Raw genomic sequence first — 13,071 nt, 5'->3', positions numbered from 1 at the left:
TGGAGAGAGTGCAGAGACGTGCAACTAAACTGGTAAAGAGGATGGAAGATTTAAGCTGGTTAGACTGTCAAGGTTGGGGTTCTTTTCTCAGGAAAAGAAGCGCTTTGCGAGGGGACATGATTACTCTGTAGGGGGTACTCAGAGGGGATAATAGGCAGATAGGGGGTGTTCTTTTTTCCCATAAAAACGATCAACGCACCAGAGGCCACCCCTTTAGATTAGAGGAATGGAGCTTCCATTTGAAGCAGTGTAGGTGGTTTTTCACAGTGAGGGCAGTGAGGTTGTGGAATGCCCTTTCTAGTGATGTGTTAAAGGCAGATTATTAGCCACTAATTATTATTAGTGGTAAAGGCTATTGTGATACTACCCTGTTTCCCTGAAAATAAGACACTGTCTTATATTTTTTAAGCTCCAAAATATGCACTAGGTCTTATTTTCAGGGGATGTCTTAATTTTCCATGAAGAAGAATACAGTACACATTTATTGTTGAAAAAAAAGGAAATTTATTACCTGTATATGGTACAGTAATAACGGTAGTTGTCATCACAAACCAGCATAACCAGACAAACCGTGGATCCAATTTCTTGTTACTATGCTGCCATTGTTTCCATGTACAACAATCTACGGTATGGTACATTTACACATTTATTCAATGACAATCAAGTCATCATCTTCTGGAACCTCATCATAACAATCCACACCCTGAAGTTCCAGGTCAGTTACTTGTGACTCCATTTCTTTCAGAATCAGTGGACCAAATCTCTCATGTTTAGCAATAGCACTGTCCTTAAATGAGTACTTCTTATCAAGGTAGCCAGCTCATAATGCATGTTCAATGCAACTGTCAATGATTTTCTCCCATGAATTCTTCACCCAAGTCACAATCTCTTGCAGTTTAGGCTTCACAAAGTTTCCACGCTGAATTCTCTCCATTCTGTTTTCAATGTAGTCATTCATTTCCATGCGCAAATTGTCCTTGAATGGCTTGTTTATTGCAATATCAAGAGTCTGGAGATAGGCCATCATTCCTGAGGGAATCATTACTTGATCTATTTTTCTTTCATGAAGAAATTACTTCATATCTTTAGCACAGTGAGTGCTGGCTGCATCCCAGACTAGCAGACCTCTTTGGCCCCCTCACATAACAAGTGGCAGCATTAAATCGACCCACTTTCTTATAACTGCTTGTGTGGCCCAGGCTTTTTCAGTTTCAAGAACAAAAATTCCAAAAACACGTTCAATCTTTCCCTTCTTGCCCTTGGAAATGATTAGAGGTGGGATTTTAGTGCCATCCAGACAAATTGCCAAAATACAGGAAACGTGTGCCCTTTCGTAAGCAGTGGAGCGAATGTACACTGAGGAGGCACCCCGATGTTCAATTGTTGTTTGAGATGATTGGCCCATAAACACTGCAGTTTTATCCATAGCAATCATGTTTGAAAGATTGTGTTTAGAGAATTTAATATCATCAATAAAGGACTTGAATATGAGTGCTCGCTTAATAACTTGAGCATCTTCCTAAACAATGTTGTGGGTCTTCTTAAAGACAGTTCACTTCGCTGAAGGAAATTATCCAGCCAGTGTTGTGATGCTTTGAAGTCTTCGTGGGCTATGTCAAAGTGTGGTGCTATTGCAAGGGCAAATTCTTGAATTTGAGCCCTATTCACAACCAAAGCCTTTGCTCTCCTGTCAACAACCCATTCACAGATCAGATCTTCCAGCTCGGAAAATAATGGTTGCCAACCTAATCCACACTTTTGTTTTTTAGCATTTCCCTTTTCCACTTGTTCAATCAGTTTACCATACTCTGCTCGCCACTTGCGGACCAATCGCATATTCAACATCTTTTCTTTGCAGAAAGCGTGAAGATTTTGGCCTAAAGAATCTTCCATGATTCTCCTCTTGTACACCACAGAGTAGCTTTTTCTTTTTGTGCTCATGCCTTAGGGTAAAAAAAATGGCATTGGGGTATCTGGATGGGGGGAGGGTGATCACTTAAAATGACACAGAGGGGGGAATCAAAATGGCACAAGAGAATCGGGGGGGGGGGGATTACCATTTTAGTAACCCCTTCTGATCCTCCTGTGTCCTTTGATTGCCCCCTTTGATCCTCATGTGCCTTTTCATTGCCCCCTTTGATCCTCCTGTGTCCTTTTGATTGCCCCCTTGATCCTCATGTGCCTTTTCATTGCCCCCTTTGATCCTCATGTGCCTTTTCATTGCCCCCTTGATCCTCATATCAAGATCTGTAATCAATGTCATATTTAGCATTTTAGAATAACTGATGACAAACAACTTCATTCAAATTACATAATACATTACTGTATTGCTTCCTACTATGTTCTCTTATTATGTTGGGTTGAAAACCCCAACATACTGTTCTTCGACTTTGGCTTGTTCTTCCGCTTCTTCTTCCGCTACTCCTCCTACAGTTTTAGGTGTACAACACCCAATCTCTCCACACTTCTTCACCTATAGTGGAGCAAGTTGCTTGTGCTTTTCTAAGCGATCCCGCCCCCCCCCCCCCCCCCGTATTGGCGCCCCTCCAAACACCCAAATTTTTTCATTGACTTTGACAGGGAAGATTTTCAAACTGCTGCCACACTTACAGCTTTGAAGCTACAGCCCCCAAACTTGAATAACATAATAATGGGGGCACCCCGAATGAAACAGCGACATTTGTTGGATGACCCCCAAAGTGGGAGGGGCCAACAACAGTCAATCAAATTTCACCCATTGACTTTAATGGGGAAATTGAAACTGCTGCCAATCTTACAGCTTTGAGGCTACACCCCCCAAATTGAATCACATAGTCACAGAGTCAGCCTGAATGAAAATATGATGATTGTTGGATGCCCAAAAGTGGGTGGAGCTGTGAACAGCCGATCAGATTTTTACCTTGACTTGGTGGAAATCCAACTTGCTGCCATTCTCACAGTAATAACACCGGGGTCCCCAAACTCTGCAGAGTTAGGCACCAGGTAAGAAAAAGTGGGCGGAGCCACCAACAGCAACAGATGTCACTTGTTGACTTTCAGTGGGGAAATTTAAATTGCTGCCATTCAGACACCATTAAAACCAGGGTCCCCAAATTTTACAGTGATTTTACTGTATAACTGTGGTCCAAGGTTAGAAAAAGTGGACGGAGCCAACAACAGATCAGATTTCATTCAATGACTTCACGTTTTTCAACCCAACATGAAGTTTGTTCTCAAACTTCCCTTTCTAGTTATTATTATTCTTAGCGCACCCCATTTTCTTAACGCTACTCCTCCTACAGTTTTAGGGGTACAACAACCAAACTCTTCACACTTCTTCACCCTATGGCGGAGCAGGTTGCTTGTGCTTTTCTAAGTGATCCTGCCCCCCTGTCTTTTTGTGGCACTGCTCCGAGCACCCCAATTTTCCCATTGACTTTGACAGGGAATATTTTCAAACTGCTGCCACACTTATAGATATGAAGCTACACTCCCCAAGCTTGACTAACATAATCATGGGGTCACCCTGAATGAAATAGCAACATTTGTTGGATGACCCAAAGTGAGAGGGGCCAACAATAGCCAATCAAATGTCACCCATTGACTTTAATGGGGAAATTAAAACTGCTGCCAATCTTACAGCTTTGAGCCTACATTTACCAAACTTGAATCATATAGTCATGGGGTCAGCCTGAATGAAAATATGATCATTGTTGGATGCCCAAAAGTGGGCGGAGCTGTGAACAGCCAATCAGATTTTACCTATTGACTTTCAATGGGGGAAATTCAACCTGCTTCCATTCTCACAGTAATAACGCCAGGGTCCCTTAAGTTTGCAGGCTTAGTCACCAGGTAACTGCGGCTCAAGGTTAGGAAAAGTGGGCAGGGCCACAAACAGCCAATCAGATTTCACCTATTGAATTTTATTGGTTTCATGACAGAGTTCCCAGACTTTGCACAGTCAGTCACTGGGTTACTACGTATTCAAGTTTTTTAAAAAGTTGTCGGAGCCACCAACAACCAATTCGATTTTACCTATTGACTTTCAATGGGAAAATATTAACACCATGGTCCCCAAACTTTTTAGTTTGCCACTAGGGGGCTGCAGTTTTAGTTTTGAAAAAGTGGGCTGAGCCACCAACAGCCAATCAGATTTCCCCTATTGAATTTTATTGGTTTGATTCCAGGGTTTCCAAACTTTGCAGTCAGTCACTGGGTGACTACATACTTAAGGTTAGAAAAAGTGGGTGGGGCCGCCAAAAAGTGGATCAGGAAAAGTGGGCAGGGTAAACAACAGCCAATCAAATTTCACCTGTAGACTTCATACATGTAAATTTAAACTGCTGCCATTCTTTATTAGTATTAATATACTAAGGTCCCCAAACTTTTCAAAGCTAGTCACCAGGTAACTGCAGTTCAGAGTTAGAAAAAGTGGGTGGAGCCACAAACAGTCCATCACATTTCTTTAATTGATTTCAGTGGGGAAATTTTAAATGCTGCCATTCTCACATGTTTAATGCCAGTGTCCCCAAACTTTTAACAGCTGGTCACTGGGGGACAAAGGTTAAAGGTTAGGAAAATTGGGCAGAGCCACTACCAGCCAATCCATTTCCACCCATTCAATTTCATTGGTTTATATTTAAACTGATGCCATTATTTAAGTATTAATTCTAATGGGTTAAACTTTGCAAACTTAGTCACTGGGTATTTGTGGTTCAAAGTTAGAAATAGTGGGCAGAGCCACCAACAGCCAATCACATTTCACCTATTTACTCAATGGTGAAATGTAAAATGCTCTCAGTCTCACAATTTTCATGCCTGAGTTCCCAAACTTTGCAGAGTTGGTCACTGGGGGACTGTTTAAAAATAGGAAAGTGGGTTGGGGCTCTAACAGCCAATCAGATTTCATCTTTTGAATTTAATTGGCTTAACTCTTTTACTGCCAAGCACGTATGGCATACGTGCTGGCAGTAAAAGGGCTTAAACGCCAACGACGTGTCTCATACGTCGTTGGCGTTTAAGCGCTGCTCTCTGCAGCGGCGGCATGTGCCGCCGCTGCAGAGGGCTTCTAACAATGACAGCCCCCCTGGGCAATGTGCCAGGGGGGCTGTCATCAGGGTCCTGCGAGCCGATCGCTCGCAGGACCCTCCAGGAAGCAGCAGACGCGATCGCATCGCGTCTGCTGCTTCCTGCTTCCTCCCTCTCCCCCAGCGCCGGCCCAACTGAGGAAGGAGGCGATCGGTCTTCAGGAACAGGTAAGGAGTTTTTTTTTTCTTGCATTTACACACTTTTACACACTTATACACACATTTACATACATTTATACACACTTACATACATTTACACACACTTACAGCACACATTTTAGCATTTTTTTATTTTTTTTTTTATTTTATTTTTTTTCATTTTTCACACTTTTATACACTTATTTACACTCATATACACACTTACACACTATCACACAACTTTTACACATGCACACACATGTATACACAAACACTTTGGGTTTTTTTTGTTTTGCTTTTTTTTTTTTTTTTTTTCATTTTACCACTTTGTTTTTATTTTCTTTTACCTAAAAACTGTTTATTTTGACAGCATAACTATTGGATCAGATATTCTGGCCACTAATTACACTGTCATGTAACTTATTTTGTTGTTTCACTGATTTGCACAATTTTTGTGGTTTTATCACATTTTATCCCTATATAAGTGTTCCTGATCTGTTTTTAGCGTAGCTTTGCCAGGTGTAACTTTGGTGTACAAAAATAACTTTACCTATTTTGAATTCATCAGAATGTGTACTTTCCAAAAATATATGGTTTTCTGGGGCTCACTGTATAGTTAGGGGGGGTTACTGCACATAATACACTGACAGGGGGCTCTGTGTGCAAAAGCTGAGCTGGCAGGCGAGAAATCCTTATGCGCTATTTTCATTTTGGGTTCAGTACATACCGCAGACTTTGGTATATCTATGCATATTGGGCATCAAACTGTTCAGTAGGCCTCTGGTGTTCCTATTTGGGGTGACTTGCCTTTGTACGCAAGAAATTGTGTGAGATAAATGCGGCAAATTGCAACATTTTTAGGCGATTTTCTGAAATGTCATAAAAACCGATAATTTTAGGAAAGCTTTGCGGCTTGGTACTTTGGTGTAGAAAGGACTCTTTACCCTTGTTGGATTTGTCAGAATGTGTACTTTCCAAAAGTATATGGTTTTGTGGGGGATCTGTATAGTTAGGGGAAGTTTTGGCACATAATACACTGACAGGGGGCTCTGTGTGCAAAAGCTGAGCTGGCAGGCGAGAAATCCTTATGCGCTATTTTCATTTAGGGTTCAGTACATACCGCAGACTTTGGTATATCTATGCATATTGGGCATCAAACTGTTCAGTAGGCCTCTGGTGTTCCTATTTGGGGTGACTTGCCTTTGTACGCAAGAAATTGTGTGAGATAAATGCGGCAAATTGCAACATTTTTAGGAGATTTTCTGAAATGTCATAAAAACCAATAACTTTAGGAAAGCTTTGCGGCTTGGTACTTTGGTGTAGAAAGGACTCTTTACCCTTGTTGGATTTGTCAGAATGTGTACTTTCCAAAAATATATGGTTTTGTGGGGGTCTCTGTATAGTTAGGGGAAGTTTTGGCACATAATACACTGACAGGGGGCTCTGTGTGCAAAAGCTGAGCTGGCAGGCGAGAAATCCTTATGCGCTATTTTCATTTAGGGTTCAGTACATACTGCAGACTTTGGTATATCTATGCATATTGGGCATCAAACTGTTCAGTAGGCCTCTGGTGTTCCTATTTGGGGTGACTTGCCTTTGTACGCAAGAAATTGTGTGAGATAAATGCGACAAATTGCAACATTTTTAGGCGATTTTCTGAAATGTCATAAAAACCCATAACTTTAGGAAAGCTTTGCGGCTTGGTACTTTGGTGTAGAAAGGACTCTTTACCCTTGTTGGATTTGTCAGAATGTGTACTTTCCAAAAATATATGGTTTTGTGGGGGTCTCTGTATAGTTAGGGGAAGTTTTGGCACATAATACACTGACAGGGGGCTCTGTGTGCAAAAGCTGAGCTGGCAGGCGAGAAATCCTTATGCGCTATTTTCATTTAGGGTTCAGTACATACTGCAGACTTTGGTATATCTATGCATATTGGGCATCAAACTGTTCAGTAGGCCTCTGGTGTTCCTATTTGGGGTGACTTGCCTTTGTACGCAAGAAATTGTGTGAGATAAATGCGACAAATTGCAACATTTTTAGGCGATTTTCTGAAATGTCATAAAAACCAATAACTTTAGGAAAGCTCTGCAGATTGGTACTTTGGTGTAGAAAGGACTCTTTACCCTTGTTGGATTTGTCAGAATGTGTACTTTCCAAAAATATATGGTTTTGTGGGGGATCTGTATAGTTAGGGGAAGTTTTGGCACATAATACACTGACAGGGGGCTCTTTGTGCAAAAGCTGAGCTGGCAGGCGAGAAATCCTTATGCGCTATTTTCATTTTGGGTTCAGTACATACCGCAGACTTTGGTATATCTATGCATATTGGGCATCAAACTGTTCAGTAGACCTCTGGTGTTCCTTTTTGGGGTGATTTGTCTTTATCTGATCTTTATCAAGAAATTGTGAGAGATAAATGTGGCAAATTGCAACATTTTTATGCGATTTTCGAAATGTCATATAAATCTGCAAACTTAGGAAAGCTTTACAGCTTGGTACTTTGTAGCAATAAGAAATATTTACCCATTATAGATTCGGGGGGATGTGTATTTTCCAAAAATATATGGCTTTCTGGGGTGAATGTACTTTTTTTGTAGCATTATCCTTAGCATTATATACATAAAGGATGTAAATGTGTTGATTTTGCAGGAGCTGAAATGATAGATCATATGGGGGTATGTTCCCATTGGGGCCCCTACATGCCACATACTTAGGTAAACCTATACATATTGGGCATCAAACTGTTCAGTGGACCCCTGGCGTTCAAATTTAGGGTGTTTTATCTTGGTACCTAACACTATGTGGGAGATAAGATGCTGCAAAGTGGAAGCTTTGAGGGGATTTTTGGAAATGTCATCAAAATTGCTAACTTTAGAAAAGCTGTGCGGCTTGGTACTTTGGAGTAGAAAGACATGGGTACCCATTTTAGATTCGGGGGAATGTGTACTTTCCAAAAATATATGACTTTCTGGGGTGAGCGTACTTTTTTGTAGCTTTATCCCACATATAATGATGTAAATGTGTTGATTTTGCATGAGCTGAAATGACAGAAATGACAGTATATATGGGGGTATGTTCACATTGGGGCCCCTACATGCCACATACTTAGGTAAACCTATACATATTGGGCATCAAACTGTTCAGTGGACCCCTGGCGTTCAAATTCAGGGTGTTTTATCTTGGTACCTAATGCTATGTGGGAGATAAGATGCTTCAAAATGGAAGCTTTGAGGGGATTTTTGGAAATGTCATCAAAATTGCTAACTTTAGAAAAGCTGTGCGGCTTGGTACTTTGGAGTAGAAAGACATGGGTACCCATTTTAGATTCGGGGGAATGTGTACTTTCCAAAAATATATGACTTTCTGGGGTGAGCGTACTTTTTTGTAGCTTTATCTCACATATAATGATGTAAATGTGTTGATTTTGCAGGAGCTGAAATGACAGAAATGACAGTATATATGGGGGTATGTTCACATTCGGGCCCCTACATGCCACATACTTGGGTAAACCTATACATATTGGGCATCAAACTGTTCAGTGGACCCCTGGTGTTCAAATTCAGGGTGTTTTATCTTGGTACCTAATGCTATGTGGGAGATAAGATGCTGCAAATTGGAAGCTTTGAGGGGATTTTTGGAAATGTCATCAAAATTGCTAACTTTAGAAAAGCTGTGCGGCTTGGTACTTTGGAGTAGAAAGACATGGGTACCCATTTTAGATTCGGGGGAATGTGTACTTTCCAAAAATATATGACTTTCTGGGGTGAGCGTACTTTTTTGTAGCTTTATCCCACATATAATGATGTAAATGTGTTGATTTTGCAGGAGCTGAAATGACAGAAATGACAGTATATATGGGGGTATGTTCACATTGGGGCCCCTACATGCCACATACTTAGGTAAACCTATACATATTGGGCATCAAACTGTTCAGTGGACCCCTGGCGTTCAAATTCAGGGTGTTTTATCTTGGTACCTAATGCTATGTGGGAGATAAGATGCTTCAAAATGGAAGCTTTGAGGGGATTTTTGGAAATGTCATCAAAATTGCTAACTTTAGAAAAGCTGTGCGGCTTGATACTTTGGAGTAGAAAGACATGGGTACCCATTTTAGATTCGGGGGAATGTGTACTTTCCAAAAATATATGACTTTCTGGGGTGAGCATACTTTTTACTAGCTTTATCCCACATATAATGATGTAAATGTGTTGATTTTGCAGAAGCTGAAATGACAGAAATGACAGTTCATATGGGGTATGTTCACATTGGGGCCCCTACATGCCACATACTTAGGTAAACCTATACATATTGGGCATCAAACTGTTCAGTGGACCCCTGGCGTTCAAATTCAGGGTGTTTTATCTTGGTACCTAATGCTATGTGGGAGATAAGATGCTTCAAAGTGGAAGCTTTGAGGGGATTTTTGGAAATGTCATAAAAATTGCTAACTTTAGAAAAGCTGTGCGGCTTGGTACTTTGGAGTAGAAAGACATGGGTACCCATTTTAGATTCGGGGGAATGTGTACTTTCCAAAAATATATGACTTTCTGGGGTGAGCGTACTTTTTACTAGCTTCATCCCACATATAATGATGTAAATGTGTTGATTTTGCAGAAGCTGAAATGACAGAAATGACAGTTCATATGGGGTATGTTCACATTGGGGCCCCTACATGCCACATACTTAGGTAAACCTATACATATTGGGCATCAAACTGTTCAGTGGACCCCAGGCATTCATATTTAGGGTGTTTTATTTGGTTACTTTATGACCTGTAGGAGATAAGATACTATAGACTGGAAGCTTTGAAGCGATTTTTAAAAAAAATCACAAATTTTGATAAAAACCAATAACTTTAGGAAAGCATTGCGACTTGATAGTTTGGAGTAGACAGACAGTTGTGCCTATTCTGTATTCCCCAGAATCTGTTCTTTCCAAAAATGTACAATTTTCTGGGATAAACCTTCTGTTAGTGGAATTTGGCCTTGAAATCCAAAGTATGCAGTTTTTTTGGAGCAGTGCTTTGGGAATTTGGTAGTGTACTGCTGGGAGTTTTTGACCTATACAAGTGAGAAATCTCCATAAAACTATATATATTTGGTATTGGCACGTTCAGGAGACATGGGACTTTCCAAATCAGTTGTATATTCGTGCATAAAATAATTTTTGTTTCTAGTATGTGTGATTATATTATGGAAAATTTGATTTTTTTTGCATTTTTAGACATTTAGAAGCCTATATCTTGTTACAGAATTGGAATTACACAAAAATTCTACCATATTTTGAAAGCTTAGGTTGTTCTGAAAAAAACAATATATTGTTTTCCTTGGTAAACTAAAAGTCCCCCCGAGGAAAGGCCCCTAAAGTGAAACAGTGCAAAATGTTCAAAAACTGTCTGGCAATACAAGTTCCGCTTTGACCAAAATGGCTGGCAGTAAAAGGGTTAAATATAAAATGCTGTCATCCTCACACAATTTATGCCAGGGTGCCAAAACTTTGCAGTTCCTTGACTTCAACTCAAGGTTAGAAAAAGTGGGCACACCCACCAACCACCAATCACAATTCACCTATTGACTTTTATTGGTTTAATTTAAACTGCTGCCATTCTGTAATTAGGACAGACAAACACTACTTTTAATAGCAATTACATATACAAATAACTCAAAAACCATTACAAATTTGTAATGAATGTATATTGCAAAGTATATTGCAAAGTTATCAGGCAAAAAATATATTCTGGGTTGACTTGCATTAAAGGAATGCTTATGAGGGAAAAGCACTTACTATATGCAAACAATAAGATACCCCAACACAGGCTACTTAGTTTCATAGCATCTTAAAATCTGTCTTTTAAAGGAGAAAGAAAGGCATTTTGGCATTTTACTGTCAATAGTCATATTAGTGCCACCTAGAACACTATATTTATTCTGCAGAAAGCCTTATCATACCTGAGTAAACAGCCCTAGAAGCTCCCTCAGTTTGTTTAAGATAGCAGCTACCATTTTAGCTCTGTCTCAGTAGCTTCCAGCTCTGGCCCCTGGTAGTGTAGATCACACATTCTGATAGGAGGGGGGGTGAATTCTTATGGGAGGGAGATCAGGAGAAAAAAGAGAGAGAAATGAACTGCACAGACTCAGGCCTGGGGAATGAAGGATGTAACATGTTTACACAAAAGAAGACAAGAAATCCTGTTTCTTTTGATAGAGGACTTAGTGCAGCTTTTCTGTGAGAGCTTATGGCTATATTTACATAGACCTTTCTGATTAAGCTTACTTAGTTTTTACCTTTCCTTCTCCTTTAAATAGATTGTACATTGTGGCCACTGCCACTAGAGTGATTGTTAATAAAAAGTCAATGATTTTTTACTGCACATCAAATTACTATTGTGGGAATACAAATGAAAAACGCTTATAGGAAATGTATATGCGTATTTTAACTTCTAATTTTATGTATTTATACAGTAAGCTGATAACGATAAACAAAAAGTTGTAATCTAATTTTTATCCTTACTGGTTTGTTTTTACAGGTTATTTACAGAGCACTGAGAAGATACTGCTGAGTGACAGGCTGACATTTTCCATGCTGAACTCAAGGAGAGATTTTTTTTTTTCTAAAGTTATGGCTTTTACTGTAGCCCTCACAGGCTTTTTTTTACACCAATGAGTCCTTTTTTACGAAGCCAGGATTATTCTTCAGGCATTAATAGCTTTTTCCTATTTGAAAGGTTAATAGCTACAGGCTTTTATGATATGTATCATACTTTCTGTAGACACATCAGGTGTCTTAAAGGTATTTGTGTGCAAGGTGTTTGCACTTAAAGGGATTCTGTCTTGATTTTTATGGTGTACTTTTTATTTCTAAATTACACTTCTTACATAGCAGATAATTCACACTACCATTTAAAACTTTATTCTTGAATCAACAAATAAATATTTTTAGCTGTAATATTGGTGTGTAGGCAGCCTTCTCAGTGCATTGTGCCTGATTCTGAGCTTTCAGAAAAAGCCTGCACGCTATACATTAGAACTGCTTTCAGGTAACCTCTTGTTTTTCCTACTCCCATGTAACTGGAGGAGCCCCAAGCCAGACTTTGATTTCTTACTATTGAGTGCTATTCTGATATCTAGTGGGAGCTGCTATCTTGCTACCTTCCCATTGTTCTACGTGTTTTGCCTTGACAGTATTCCTTTAAGTACTCTGTATGTTTGTGTTCCTGAAATGAGAATACTTCTACATAAATTATATTTTACACTAAAACACAATTAAAAAAAACTGTGCGCTTATCTCTTCTCGAAAAGTAAGCCAACACAATAGATACAGGCAAGATAAATAAAACATTTAACATTTAGTAAGTTTGTGGATGAAGAATAAAGCTTCAAAAGGATTAAGAAGGCACAAAGGATGCATCAACAATAGCTGGTGGGTCAGATTTTGCCCATCCCCGGACTTACATGCAAAGATATTTGGGTATACATAAATTACTCAACAACATGTGCATTTCATTAGATAGATTTAAAAGGGCACTTCACCTTTAAAGTAACTTTTAGTATTATTTAGACAGCTCTGTAACTGTTCTTAATGTTTAAGACTTTGTAGTTTTTGAATTATTTTAGCTTTTTTTTTCACCAAGTTAGAATTTCAGCCGTTATTGGGTTGTTTGGTCCTTTTTACCCTAGAAACGAGGCAGAGGTTTGAATAAGCGACCAGAAGATGAATAGGAGAGGAACTAAACAGAAAGATAACAAAATCATTGTAGTGTTTTTAGTTACCAGGGTCAGTGACACCTATTTGGAAACTGAAAGGAGACAGAAGAGAAAGAAAAAAAAAAAATTTAAAAAGAACAGGACAATACTTTAACTTCATAT

At 39.4% G+C, this 13,071-nt stretch overlaps 1 protein-coding gene across 3 annotated transcripts in view; it reads left to right on the top strand.

Moving 5' to 3' along the window:
* The window catches only part of tmem245 (transmembrane protein 245), a 252,025-nt gene extending 239,800 nt beyond the window's left edge, over positions 1–12,225 (top strand). For all 3 annotated transcript variants that reach the window (XM_018089411.2, XM_031903925.1, XM_012953820.3), the window contains one exon: positions 11,733–12,225. In XM_018089411.2, the coding sequence (XP_017944900.1) occupies positions 11,733–11,751 (19 nt within the window). In that variant the 3' untranslated portion in view covers positions 11,752–12,225. The remainder of the gene's footprint in view (positions 1–11,732) is intronic.
* Positions 12,226–13,071: the final 846 nt, after the last annotated feature.

This window comes from Xenopus tropicalis, chromosome 6 (assembly GCF_000004195.4).
Source record: "Xenopus tropicalis strain Nigerian chromosome 6, UCB_Xtro_10.0, whole genome shotgun sequence".
NCBI classification, from domain to species: Eukaryota; Metazoa; Chordata; class Amphibia; order Anura; family Pipidae; genus Xenopus; species Xenopus tropicalis.
Note: the sequence above shows the minus strand (reverse complement) of the source record. Positions and strands in the feature narration are given on the sequence as shown.